Raw genomic sequence first — 14,798 nt, 5'->3', positions numbered from 1 at the left:
TGGGTGGGCGGGGCTTATATTTTATCCATTTTTTCTTAATATGCGAAGTCTTCTTTTTCCAACAAGAAACTGAAAACATGTTTAACTTTCCTGTTGAAAGAAAACTCTATAGGTATATTAAAAGAAAAAAACATATACAAAAACGAGATAAAAAAAATAAGTAAAATATGCCGCAAGTTTTTAGTGCACGTGTCGCTGTAACATTAAATATAGCTGGAAAATTTGGTAAGATTATAAACCTTATACGATAATTTTTTCCCATTATATCGTCACTTTTTTATTTACAGATGCATTAAACACACTTGGTGGAGGCGTGGAGGATACTGCCAGATTTTGTTATTTTTTGACCAACTATTCGACTCTGTCAATGGTAGCACAAAAAATCCAACTGAAAGGAAGAACTTGCGTTGTGGAATTACAGACAAGAGCGGGCACATTCAGTTTTGGCGTGAGAAAGCACTCCCCCTACAATTCTAATAGAATTTCAAACTAGGAGTCGACATGATAAAGAGAAACCTCCAACCTTAAAAAACTGGATATTTACTTTGACAAATATTATTAGACTGTGGGACATTTTAAAACACAATGGATTTTAATACCTTTTGGGGCGTCTCAATCAGGACCCTATTGAAAATTTTTTTGGTAAAGTTCGTAGCCATGGAATCCAAACGGTAAATCGACTGTTATCCAAATGAAAATTTTAAGGTGTTATTTAAAAAGGTGTACTAACGAAAAATACGTATATTCTTTAAAAGAATTTTGTACATTAAAAAATTTACAAACACAATCCTTCCACCATTTAGCAGAAATAGACCCCCAAGCGTTTTGTGAGGAACAAAAAGCGGGGAGTTTTTAAATGATGTACAAAATAATTTTTAAAATAATTGTACATAACTGGTGTAAAAATATTAATAAATTATTACGTGACAGCGAGACAAGAACAACATCAAGCGACACCATTATCGAAAAAGCCGTAGAAATTTTCAAGCAGCGCCGAAATCGATGAATTAAAAAAAAATTATTGTAAAAAATTAGCGTTTTTAAAATTATTATTAAATAGGCAATATGTTTGGTGATTAATTTCTATTTACTTCTTCCTTTTACCACATCGATAATGACTGACAGCGAATGAAAAATTCATCAAAATTAAGATGGAGGCGACTATGGGTGGAGCTTAATCTTTGGGTTTATTATTATTTTTTTTTTTTTTAATATATATCGTATTATTTGAACACGATATTCAAAAAGATGTTTTTAATTTTTTATAGAGAAATAAGGATTTCGCAGTTGTGCTCCGCCCTCTTGGCTCCTGACGAATAAAAAGATCATCACAATTGAAATAGGGCGGGTGGGCGGGGCTTACACTTTGCCTTTTTTCTTAATATGTGTAGTTTTCTTTTCCTAACAAGAAACTTAAAAACATGTTTAAAATGGTAAATTTGTATAGGGAATATCGATTTTGCAATTACGCTCCGCCCCTCAGTGTGTCAACGTATATAATATACTAAAAATGTAGTTAAAACCAAGACAACCAGCTGACGAATTTCACGAACTTAAAAGGGAAAAAAAACTAAAATACTCAAAACCGTAATAATCCAGTCAGTAGCGACAAAAAACACCTTTATTTTACAAAAGGTGGGGTAGTAATAATTTAGATATATGTTGTTTTAGTGAGGACTATGATGAAAAATACAAGTTTTTAACATTTGGGGATGGAAACACGAGTCGACATCTTAACGTTAAGGGACAAAACTTGTTTGTTTTAATAACTCCGCAATGGTTAATTCTACAGAAAAAAGTATTACACAAAGTTAAAGCTAACAAAATTTGACACATTTTTTTGTATAATTTTACATCACACACACTATTTTACTTTATTTATTCCTAAAATGAGATATACTACGTTTTCCAACAGTTATCTTAAATTGAGTATTGTGGTGTCCTGAATCGAAATTTAAATTTCGCGCTGACAAAAAAAAAACAATACCGCAAAACCGCATTTGAAAATACATATAAAAGAATTAGAAAAAAAAGTGATTAGGTTGTCGGCAATGAGTCACTGGTTGAAGTTGTTTACATATGTTTGTAATTATATGTATCTGAACATATGTTAACTGTAAAGTGTTGTTTAATCCTTTGTGGACTATCGGTCTGTTGGATTCAATATATTATTATTAAGACCCACCACTGACCCGGAAATGACCGGCATTCAGGCAAGACTTCTATCATTACGGGTATTAAGACCAAGTAATGATATGCACTGATTAGATTAACAAAACAACTTTCGAGATTCTAGAATTACAGCATACAAATTAGTCTGCTATTATTCTCTAATCTCACCCCATCCCCAAAAGTCTAGCGTAACTACCGACCATTTATCCGCGCATCACTTGGAGAGTGACCTACTGGTGCTAATCTAATCTGACTGACATGATCAGACTGTTCGAAAAACTTACGAACAATATGACAACAGCTTTTTGAATTTTGACAATTATTGAATCATTCAAATGCAAAGACTTTAAATTTTCAACTAAGCTATTTGGGACTACACCTACATTAGAGATAACTAAGGGTAGAATTGAAATTTTTTTAAGATTCAACATGGATTTCATTTCTATCGATAATTGTAGATATTTTGAAATCTTGGTGTGGTATGTTTGAATAATGTTGTTCGTGTGTTTTTTGATAAGTATGATGTCTGGTCTGTTAGCTGTAATGTTTAAGTCTCTAAGTATTGTGCGATCCCAGTATAATTTGTATTTGTTATTTTCAAGGAACGGAGATGGAATGTAAGTGTAATAGGGTGTAGTATCTTCGATTAAGTTCATAAGTGTTGCTAATAATTCTTTGTAAATGATTTTGGCTGCGTTGTCGTGTCTAGCTTTGTAGTCAGTTTGTGCCAGGATGCTGCAGGAGGAGATTATGTGCTGGATCGTTTCAGGTTTTGCTTTGCAGAGACGGCAGCAGTCGTTCCTTATATTCGGATATTTGATGATGTATGTTCTGTAATTCTTGGTATTGATTACTCAATGAAATCTTCTTGTTGACATGAGTTTCTTCTAAGTCTTTGTAGAATTTTCCATGTAGTTGTTTTTGTTTTATCCCACTTATTATTTTCTCTATTGTGTGGGGGGTGTGTATTTCTTCGGTGTTCGACAGATTTAAGTGTGTGTGGTTCAAATCTGCTCTTGTGATGGTGCAAAACATTTCATTTCTTTCTGCTCGTTTCAAGAAATACTTCTTCAGATCTGAGATTTGTCTCTGATATAAGTTTTCTAAGTTCTGGAAACCCCTTCCTCCATTCTGTCTTGGTAATGAGAATCGTTCAATGGATGATTTTGGATGATGCCTTCTATACTGTGTGAAGATTTTCCTTGTTACGATGTTTAAATTTTCAAGATCAGTTTTGGACCATTTAATGACTCCAAAAGAATATGTTAGCAGTGGAACGCAGAATGTATTTACTGCTTTCATTAATTTTTTTCCATTTAACTGTGTCTTCAATATTAATTTTAATCTCGCTAGGTATTGATCTTTCAACTGTGTTTTCGTTTTGGTATGATTGATGTGGGAGGATTGACAGAAACCCAGATATTTGTATGTATCATTTCGTTCTTGGGCTTCGATTATTTCGTTATTCTGGGTTATATGTGGTATTTGGTGTTGGATGCCTTTTCTGATTGCTTGGGTCTTACACTTCTCAATACCAAAACACATACCAATATCACCGGAAAACTGTTCAGTCAGATTTAATAGGTTTGTTAACTGATTTTGTGTACTTGCATATATTTTTATGTCATCCATATACAGCAAGTGACTTATTCTGTTTTCTCTTTGTTTGTTAATTCTTATATTGAACCCATAATTGCAGCTGTTCAAAATATCGGAGAGGGGATTTATTGCTAGCAGAACCATAACGGGTTAAGAGAATCGCCTTGAAAAATTCCTCTTCGGATCATTATTGGATCTGAATGAATTGTTTGTTCATTTAAGGTTATTTGGAGGGTGGTCTTCCAAAATTCCATGGAACATTTGAGAAAAGTGCAGATTTTAGTATCAATTTTGTATAATTCCAGAATTTTGCATAGCCAGGAATGAGGGACAGAATCGTAAGCTTTCTTATAATCAATAAAAGCAGTATATATATGTTTCTGTTTTCTTTTCTAGCTTGTTCACAGATGACGGAATCTATGATTAATTGCTCTTTGCAACCAAAGGATCCTTTAATACATCCTTTCTGTCCTTCATTAATGATGTCAGAGTTAAAACAGTGTTGATAGATTTTTTGAGGTTAATATTTTATAGATTGTCGGTAAACATGTGATAGGTCTGTATTTTGATGGATTTTTTGTGTCGTTATCTTTAAGTTTTAGGTATGTTACACCATGACATAAGAATGTTGGAAAGGAGGATGGGTCAAGAAGGAACTGATTTAAGTGATGTAGTAAATGAATATGTACATAATTTAATTTTTTTATCCAAAAATTATGGATTTTGTCTGATCCTGGTGATTTCCAGTTGTGTGTCTTATGGTATTTATTAATTCGGCAAGTGTTATCTGATGATCATTCATTGGTGTAACTGTGGATAGTTTATGGGATATATGAGCAATCTATTTGGCAGATTGGTTAAATTCAAATTCTTGAGACCAAAGTTTTGACCAAAATGTTGTTACATCCTGTGAACTTGGTAGTTCACCGGATAATTGAGTTTTGCTTGAATTAGTTAAATGTCGATAGAATCGTTTTTCGATGTTTAAAAATTTAGTGTTATGAATTTTTCTGAGATGTGATTGTTTGTATCTTTTGCTATATAAGGAAAGCTTTTGTAATAGGGTATCTTTAAGTTGGGATAGTGTTGTGTTGTACTCATCGTAATCAGTTTGATGAAAATTATTGTTGGTTAGTATCGAATGCACACATGTCATGATATGTGGTGTTTTAACTCCTCTAAGGTATTGTGTTATTTGACCTAGTTGTTTTCTAATGTTATTAATTTTATAATTTAACCGTGTTTCCCAATGAGGGGTGGAGGGTATATGATTGGTGTTTGTATTTATTATGTTATCTTTACATGTGTTAATTTGAATACCTACAAGTTAAAGCTGCACAGTAGATAATTGTATGAAGTTTTTCAAAAGAGATCGAGTTTGTGAGATATTTTGGTAAAATGAAGGTGTTCATTATTTCTACAATTGCCAGAAACTTTTTAGAATAACACTGGCGGGGAAGTGAATGTCTATCATTTGGTTTTAATTTAGAACATGTTTCGAAAGTTAATTTAAATTGGTCTTCAATTTCATTTTAGAAATTAATGTGAAATTTAAAATTGTTGTTTCCAGTTTTGATTAATGTGTCTTCGGTGTTGTAGTACGTGTTTTGTAGATTATCTGGGATGTTAATTTGGTTTTGGATTGTTCTTGATAAATTGTTAAGTGATTTGTCAGTTAATGTCTGGGATCTGTTTGATAGTGTGTTGGTAATTTGTCTTATGGTTGTGATCTTATTTTGAGGTGTTTTGTTTACTAAAGATTTTGATAGACTACTGTTACTATTTTTTTTTTCTTTAGTATTACATGATGCACACTTAACTTCTCACTCGAGATTTATAATAATAGTTCATTTATGGCATTTAAACGAATCATTAGCGTTGACTCATTTTAAGAGAAAAGATCTTGAAAATTATTGTCTGTTAAATTAATATCCTCGTGTGTCCGCAAAACGAAAGAGGTTTAATATTTTCTTGCAGGCGTAATGATTGGTTGCAGCTTGAATTCGAACATTTATTTTCGAAGTGCGCCGAGGATGTCCGAAACAACCTTATTTTGATTTTGTCGTATTTCATGTGTTTTGTTGTATGTGATACGGAGTTTCGGTCCACGAGGTAATCTGTGAATGCATTTTTATTTAATCAATAACTCGAATTAACGCATAATTTAATTTCATTTAAATTCGTTGGTGTTCAAAATTGCTGATAAAGTGCGACATAATTTAACCTCATGTAAATTCTTTGTTATCTGAAATTCTTGATAGATTAGTGGTGACGAGATCACGTTGAGAAAACGGAACACATGGTTTCTAGTGAAAGCTTTCATGGCATTTGCCCAAATGGATGTTTAATTTGTAAACTTCATGAGAAGATCCATTTTTTTTTAATTTGTGATATTTGCATTGATTGGGGGCATTTGATTTGATTTCATTTGTGAAAGTTGGAGAAGGTTTTAGCAGTTGACTAACAGATTTTCCTCTCCAAGATGGAGAAATAAACAATTTTTGTCATCCATATTTTAGTATTGTATTTAGGGACAAACCAAGTTTAGTGAGTGACTAGCAAATCTTCATAGCAAAGTTCGAAACACAAATTCCATTTTTTTTTTTTATTGAACTCCCTCTGATTAATAACGACTACTAAACCGTACTTACCTATGGTAAAAAGCCTCGGACTCAAAGTAGTACAAAACTGATTCCCATCCATTAACCCCATCTGCGCAATAGCCGGCTGATGCTTCAACAAATGTTTAGTCGGAGGAACCATATCCGCCAACACCTCTTTAAACGGCTCCATCACCGAAGTCACCGACTTGTTTTGCTTTTCCGCGAGCAATCTCAACGAATGCATCGACTGCTCCCTCACCATCGTATGCGGACTAGTCACTTGCCTCACCAGCTCATGTGTAACTTCATGCAAAGCCTTCTTCTGCAAATCTCTCGTCGCTTGATCCGACCCTTCCGGCGGTTCGGTCACACACACAATCAACATCTTCTCCAAATTGTTCTTAGCCATATCCAACGCACCACTCGACACCTCCCCCGTTAAATCCATCATAACAAAAAGTAGCGCCCGGAGAAACGTAAACATATGTTCATACACCCACTTCAACGCGCACCGCTCGAACATGAAGTTGATCGCTATACAACCACCGAGTTTAGCATACCACGCCCTCTCATAGCACAACGCGCACATTTTTTCGGATAGATACTCGATGAGTGGTAGTCTGCAGGCCATTTCTTTGCTACCTAGGAGGGTTGAAGCCGTGTCCAAAATCAAAACTAGACCTACGTGACCTGGTTTACATAGTTCTTTTTCTTCGTGGCCCATGATTACAGCTAAAGCGTCCACCAAGACTAACGGGTCTAAAGCCACTTGTTCGTTATGTTTGGGAGTACACGCGAAAGCGCCCGATTGTTGAGCCACAGCTACCATGGTATAATGACGTACCACGGCAACCATGAGAGCCACCACTGGTTGTCGCAACTCTTTAATGGCCGCGGCTACGAACATACCAGTGAGAGCGGTCTGATGAGTTTCTCTTGCTTGTTTGTAGATGCTCTTGTACACGGAACCCTTGACCTGAGGTATGGTTTTCGGGTCTTGGAAACTAGAGTGAAGGAAGAGGTTGATAAGAGTGTTCTTATCATCGCTAAGGTTGCGCGAAGCCGTTAAGTAACAATTGATCACCTCCCATGCTTGTTTTCGGTAAAACGAGTCGGTGTTGCTTTGTTTCAGAGCGTTGAACGCTGTTTCAATAATCTAAGTAAAGAAATTATTTGACACTTGAGAAAATACACGGTTTGAGAAACACTTACTTTCTGCACTGGGAACTCAATTGTCTTATCTTGGTCATGGAATTTGGCAATTATAGCAGGCGGATCGTAATCTGAGGAAATATAGTCCAACTTTTGGGGTTCAATCATCATTTTTCTGTTGCCTCCTCCAAATTTACCTAAAACCCTGTACAACACATTAATATGAACCCGTCAATGTGGACTACAGTTAATCCGGCATCATTTTGGATTTTTTCGGAATCGGGTATAATTATTATTTGTATTTATCTCAGTAACCATGCGTCTGACAAAAAAATTGTAAAGATGATTTTTGTAGGTTGCATCATTGCCTACAACTTTTATTAACAACTTTTCGACGTAACATTAATAATAAAAAAATTATGAGCGGGAATATTAAAAAATTAGGGGACGGGTACCTTTGACTCGAGATAACGCCGAATTAACTGAACTTTTAACAAAATAACGTACTTGAAGGCTACTTGGGCCACCTGATCATTATTCCTCAAAGTTCGCCAAAGTGCTTGCATTAAGTCAGCTCGGACTGGTTGAATGTGTTCATACAAAAAATCGTGTTGAAGGTTATCAACACATAACTCCAAAGTTCTTAATCCTTGACTTATAAGAACGTGTGATCCATTTAACGCAGATACTAAGGGATCCATTAACATTGGTAAGTATGGCAAAAGAGAGCTTAATCTAACGGGGACAGTTAGACACAATTCCACAAAAAGATCTTTCATGTGTTGTTTGTGTAAACCGCTCTGTAGTCGGTTGAGTCCTTCGAGAAGGTTAGGTAGCAATGGTAAAAATTCTTGATAGAGTAAATCGTGGCTGCCGCCACCTATTGAGCGAAACAGAGCTCTAAGTAATAGGAAATAGTTATAGGGTTCTTTTGCACTCATAGCTAACTCCATAGACCTGTTAAAGAAATAATCCCTCTTGACTTAGTACAACTTGACAATTTTAAAAATTACCTGTTAACAATCTGATGAAGATGTGGACGCAACATATTTTCGTTTTCTTGAGGGAACAACGAAACACTCCCAAAGACCAATTTAAACAGTTTTAAATACAAGTTGCTTCGTTCGAGATTCGATCCCATTTCTTCCATTCTTTCTAGAAGGTACTCGACCAAAACTGTTGCAAAAATCGGACTCGTAGCTGGGTTAGCCAATAACGTATTAGGTACGGTTTGTAAAGTGGGATTCTTATAAACCCTCTCTACTAAGTATTCAATGGTGGTAGAAAAAATTTCGTGGAATGTTTGCGGATTCATCATAGAAAACTTAACACAAAAACGTCAACACATTAAACGTCGTCCAAAGTCATTACTTACCACTCCACTAAAATGCTCCAAAACTTCCTTCTCTTCTTTATTTCGCACATTCTGCTGGTTAATACGTTGAGGACCGGCTGGTTGCGGTCCCAGCGACAAAGTATAAATATCTAGAGCTTTCAAAGCCCACTTGACCAACCGCACAAACACCAAGGTTTCATGGGGTTGGAACTGTTTGGTGGTTACCAGTGAAAGAGTTGCGCTGGATTTGCATGCTGAGCAACCCCAGGTGATTGTTTTGACGCCGCAAACTAACGTTTTGACTAAGCTTCTGTAATCGGCTACGTTGTAGTTACTGTTTTGTGGGAATCCGAATTTGGATTTTTCTTCTTTCTGTTGAATGCCCTGGGTTGATGCTAGGGCGTTTTCGAGAATTTCGGCCGGGTTAGGTTTGATATCCTCCAGTTTTACCTCTGGGGTTTGGGGGTTGCTTTGAGTAGTGGTGTGTACTTGTGTATTCTGTTTACACTTGTTGGTTAAAATGGGTAGCTGGATTTTAGCGATAGTTTTAAACTTCACGACGAAAACTTCGAGCATGCGCATCAACAATTCTCGACCTGAAATTTTCCATATTCCACAATTTTATAGTGGTTTATTCGGAGTGAATAAATTAACAAAATTTTTAATGAATCAGATAAATAATGCAACAGAAATATGCAGAAAGGTTTTAACATATATAGTGGTGATAAAGTAATACAACAGAGCAATCATATCTTTATGCATAAACATAGTGAAAAAAAGCGCAAATAGATCTGCAAAAACATTAGAAGCTTAATTTTTCACTAATTAGTAGTATATTGCCGTGGCAACCATATGGCATCAAAATTTATTTGCCGCGAAAAATTCTCACACTTGCGTAGAACACTGGCCGGAACTAATTCAATTGCAAATACATAATTCATTACTGTAATTCAATCACTTTTGATGTAATGAGTAATTGTAATGAATTTCTATCCAAAAAAAAAGGGGTAAACAAAACGTCTAAATCAGCCATGATTCGGTCTCTGTTCCCGGCTTTTATCAGCATTTGATTAGAAATAACATATCATATGTATATCCAAGACACATCTTTAGATGTAAGTGGAAGTAAGTTTTGATAATTATGACACAAATTTCCGAAATAATTTTTTAAATATTGAAAATTACTATTTTGCTATGTCCAGTGTGTTTTTAATATCAATTTTAAAGTTTAGAAATTATGTAATGTGTTTAATTATTAATAAATTTATAAAATATTAAAGACAACATTATTAATATTCTCAAAATTGACGAAAAAATATAGTTTGAGATTAATTATGATTTCTTCTAATCCTAGCATTTTTTAAATCCTAGGATTAAAAGTGAATGTTGCGTTAGTAACGCAAGTTTTTTTCCTAATTACAAAAACGTTTACTTTTAGTGTTGAAATTGTCATTAAAAGTGTCATGTTTTAAGACGGCTGGAGAAAAAATAATGTACCCCTTACAACAAATATCTAAAATTGTCTCATCAAATTTTTCAAAGTGCAAAAAAGTTAAAAGCAATGAGTAATTGAATGAATTACTTAAAAAAAAGTAATTTATAATTATTGTAATGAATTAATATTTTTTACTGAGTAATGAGTATTTGTAATGAATTACTTTTTAAAAGTAATTGTTCCTATCAATGCCGTAGAAGTTGATTTATCTTCAATTACCACTGTTGTTCCCACTACTGATTGCACCTCTGTAAAAATCTCTTCAGTTTCAGAAAGCATCTCCTTATATTTGTAGTCTATATTCCTCCTTCTATCCCATTCGGTGAGTATGAACTCTTTTTGGATCTCCTTAGCAATGTCAATGACTATATATAAACAGACAGTCAACCTACAGTTATTTAACAGTCTCATAGATGGCGCAAGGAGCGATTTCACCGCAGACAGTGTCGGCGATTCTGGTGCGAGTACTGTTACCAAACATCGGCTTTGTTTTGTTTAGCGCGCGCACGTCGCCACCCGCCTCCGCCGTCTTCGTAATGTTATGACTGTTTACATAGTTCTCATTATTTTGTAAATCATTAATTTTACTCTGTGCAAACGTCCGTATTTTTTTATTGGTGATTTTATAATATAACGATCATTTAATATTTATTAATATATTTATAATCGTAACAAGTTACTTCTTTTCATTCAATTAAGTGGTAGGTAATTATTTTATGTTGTATTGTGCCGCCGGGACACCGGACACTGGGAAATTTCCTGGTGGATCCCGAAACATTCTACTTCTGCGCCCCATTGTAATTTATTTAGAATTGCTTATACAGGCATTGGTTGCAGGTGACTCAAAAAAATTAAAGAACGAGTCAATTTGTTTGAAAATTTGGAAATACAACACTTGTTATTGTACCGGATGTCTGGAAAATGGCGGATTCACTCCTGAAACCCCCGTGCATAACGCACGGGGGTTTCAGGAGTCCCAAAAACATTATAAAAAAATTCTTTATGATGTAGATCATGAAAAAAACGTATATACTTTTACGTATGTAAGTAAAGTTGGCAACACTATACGCACATAATGCGTGACTAGCTTACTTTCTGATTTCTTGGTAACCATGGTACTACTTTTCCCAGACTCACCAGTTGATTGTTAAGAGCGTAGTGGAAAGCTAATCCGCCATTTTCCAGACACCCGGTATAATATATTGCACCAATCCAAAGTGATATACATGTTTTTGCAAAAATGTTGGTGACGTCATCACAAAATTTTGTAAAAGAAAAAGTCATGTTAATTGTTAGTGCATAGCACACTGCTTCGCACTTACGTTTAACATTGTATACATATCTTATTTTAACTTATAACCCCTATAAGTTAAAATATGTATACAATGGTTAACAGTAAAAAAAATTAGGAATAGAAAAAAAATAATATTCACAAAATCAAATTCTGTAATTTTTCGAAAAAGCTGGCACCTATTTTTTGAAGACGTCAATGTCTCTGGCAAAACTCAAAATAGTAATAATAATAACATATAAACAGTATGCGGTACCAAAGGACACCACTTTGTAAATTTCCCGGTGGACCCCCAGGTCCTCAATCCAACACTGAATATGATATACACTGCCCCGTAACATTAACGCAAAATTTATGAGGAGTATATTTTTTCTTTTTGATAAATTTTATTATTTTTTCCGATTTGATCTCTAATTCATGAATATTAACTACGCTTACCGGCATGAAACATGGGCCAACCTTTTTCTTTTTTTTTTTTTAGAAAAAGATCCAAAAATGTACAAAATAAAGTGTGATTTCGGATTTCGGCTGCAATACTTTGATGTTGTAATCTGTTTATCCAAAAAACTAAAAAATATGTTTTAATAGAAAATGATTAAAAATTAGCAAACAAAACTGAAAAAAAAAAGTTTCCAAAGAAAAAAGCAACAACAATGGCCATTTACACACTGAATTAATGACACTGTTGAAGAACGTCTATAACGGGTATTTCCCCTATGAACCTGTAAGACTCCTAGGATTCTCGAAGGCATCCCACGATTTGAAGTGTCTATTTATTCTTGTTGAATCTTCTCCCATTCCTCTAAAAGCGTCTAAAGTGCAGGATGCAGGTACACTCATTAATACGCTGATCAAAAAACAACAGCAAAAATAAGCTTAGTAAAAACGACGAAGCACTGTCCATAAAACAATATTAGGTGGTCCGTTTTTCGTACGGGCGAGTGTAGGAATATGTATAACTAGACACGAAAATCTATCCCTTTATCTGTTAAAAAGTTTTTCTTTACTGACAAATCCGAAAAAGTGATAAAATTTGTCTAAAAAAATGAATAAAATTTTGCGGGGCAATGTAGTTATAGTATGTAAATTTCAACATATTATATTTTAGGATTATGTCTGGAAATAAATGTTCTTACGTAAATTGCGACAAGTCTTCAAGAAATAGTCCTGGTTTGAGAAAATGTTTCTTTCCCGTTAAAGATTCTGAAAGATGCAAGAAATGGATTCTATGGGAATGCGTTGCTGTAAGTGAGGATCATTTGAAGCAAAAGTTTTTATGTGGATTTTATGGATCTATTCTTCCTTCAGTCAGTACATTAAAATTGATGTTGACAAGTTATAAAACCAAACTAGGTTACAACAAAAAATTATTTCAACGACTACAATAAAAAGCGCGTACAATGGAAGAGAAAGAAAAGAAATGTATACTTCTATTCGACGAAATGGATATAAAACAGGATCTACAATTTTCAAAAACATCTGGTGAAGTATTAGGTTTTGAAAACATGGGTGAATTTGGTTCAAGAGCTGTACCTGTTAAATATGTTTTAATATTGATGGCAAGAGGAATCTACTGTGACTGGAAACTACCAATTTCATATTATTTTACAAAAAATGGTGTAAAAGCTGAAGTGTTGGAGAAAATTGTAAATAGCTATTCGCTGCATCTAAAAGAAAGTGGTCTGGAACCGCTTGGAGTTGTGTCTGATCAGTCTGCAACGAACCGGAAGTGTTTCAGACTAATGGGTGTTACAGCGGAAATGCCATACTTTGAGCTTGATGTAGAATTTTATTGTATTTATGATGTTCTTCATTTGCTGACAAGTATTCGTAACAATTTAATGTCTGGAAATTACGTGTTGCACGAAAAAATAATTTCATGGTCTTTTATTGAGGAAGTTTATATTTTAGACAAATCTAGCACAACTGGAAGAGCGTTAGTGAAATTGACAGATCGTCATATTAAACCTAACAACTTCCAGAAGATGAGTGTTCGTCTGGCTGCACAAGTGTTCAGTCAAAGTGTCGCAGCAGGCATAAAAACTGCAGTCAACAGCAGACATTTATCAGTGGAAGCAACATATACTGCTGATTTTATATATGTTATCGATAAATTGTTTGATGCGCTTAACAGTAAGTTTCCATGGAGTAAGAAGCCATGGAACAGACCTTTAGCAGATAATAACACAGACGTTACGAGTGCTCTCGGTAAAGGTTTAGACATTATGTCTAATTTAAAAAAGTGTACTGTTGAAGGGAAAATCAGTACTCCTCCTTGCTTTCTTGGAATGATCCAAAGTATACGAGCCATCAAAATGTTACATAATGTATGTAAGAGTGAAGAACTGCCGTACATTTTAACTGGCAGGTTAAACCAAGACCCACTCGAGAACCTCTTGTTCATATACCGACAACGTGGTGGATATAATAAAAACCCTACAGTTACAACATTTAATGGGTTTTTTAAATCTCATACGGTGATTAATTTAATGAAACCACCAGAACAATCAAACTGTGAGATCGATGAAGATTTTAATCTCTTCGAAGGTGACAAAGACGATATTTTCTCTCACCTTTGAAGAGATTAAAAAGTAGCAATAGTGATGAAGAATCTATATCATTATCAGAAGAATCATCAATTCACTCCAGTCCCAGTCAGTCAGAAGCTACAGTGGAAGATTGTTCAGTTGTATATTTCGGGGGATATTTAGTGAAAAAGTTGTTGGACAAATTTACCTGTGAATTTTGCAAAAAAAAATTCTTAGGTACTCGTGATTTGAAAGAACCATCGCAATTGCGAATATTGTATAAAAATTATGATACTGAAAAACAATTAACCTTGAAGGTGCCTCAGAAATCTATAACGAAATTGGTAAAATATTCAATAAGAATAATTGACAGAAACTGGCAAAAATATACTAATAAAAATTTGCTACTTTTTTTTGAAAAACATATTTTTAATCAATATGTTACTAATAAACTGCCGCACATCACTCAACGGACTTAGTGTGATAATCACGTAAAATTTTTTCTCAGACTTTTAATTTCAGTTACTATGCATAAAAAATGTAAATATCTGAGCACCTCTTTATGGCAACCTGCTCAAAAGGCCTTTAAACCAAGCACCAAACTTTCAATTTTGCAGAATTT

The 14,798-nt window shown here is 34.4% G+C and overlaps 1 protein-coding gene across 3 annotated transcripts in view; it reads right to left on the bottom strand.

The window, feature by feature from the left end:
• The window catches only part of Nipped-a (Nipped-A), a 66,007-nt gene that overhangs the window by 45,715 nt on the left and 5,494 nt on the right, over positions 1-14,798 (bottom strand). For all 3 annotated transcript variants that reach the window (XM_064068839.1, XM_064068840.1, XM_064068838.1), the window contains exons 7-11: positions 8,902-9,458; positions 8,540-8,850; positions 8,034-8,483; positions 7,587-7,731; positions 6,423-7,530 (exon numbers count right to left, since the gene is read on the bottom strand). In XM_064068839.1, coding sequence (XP_063924909.1) covers positions 6,423-7,530; positions 7,587-7,731; positions 8,034-8,483; positions 8,540-8,850; positions 8,902-9,458 — 2,571 coding nt within the window. The remainder of the gene's footprint in view (positions 1-6,422; positions 7,531-7,586; positions 7,732-8,033; positions 8,484-8,539; positions 8,851-8,901; positions 9,459-14,798) is intronic.

Source organism: Zophobas morio, unplaced genomic scaffold (assembly GCF_036711695.1).
Source record: "Zophobas morio isolate AGI-343-1 ecotype UQ-CSIRO unplaced genomic scaffold, CSIRO_AGI_Zmor_V1 ptg000030l, whole genome shotgun sequence".
NCBI lineage: Eukaryota > Metazoa > Arthropoda > Insecta > Coleoptera > Tenebrionidae > Zophobas > Zophobas morio.
The sequence above is the reverse complement of the archived record's forward strand: the minus strand, read 5'-3'. Positions and strand labels throughout refer to the sequence as shown.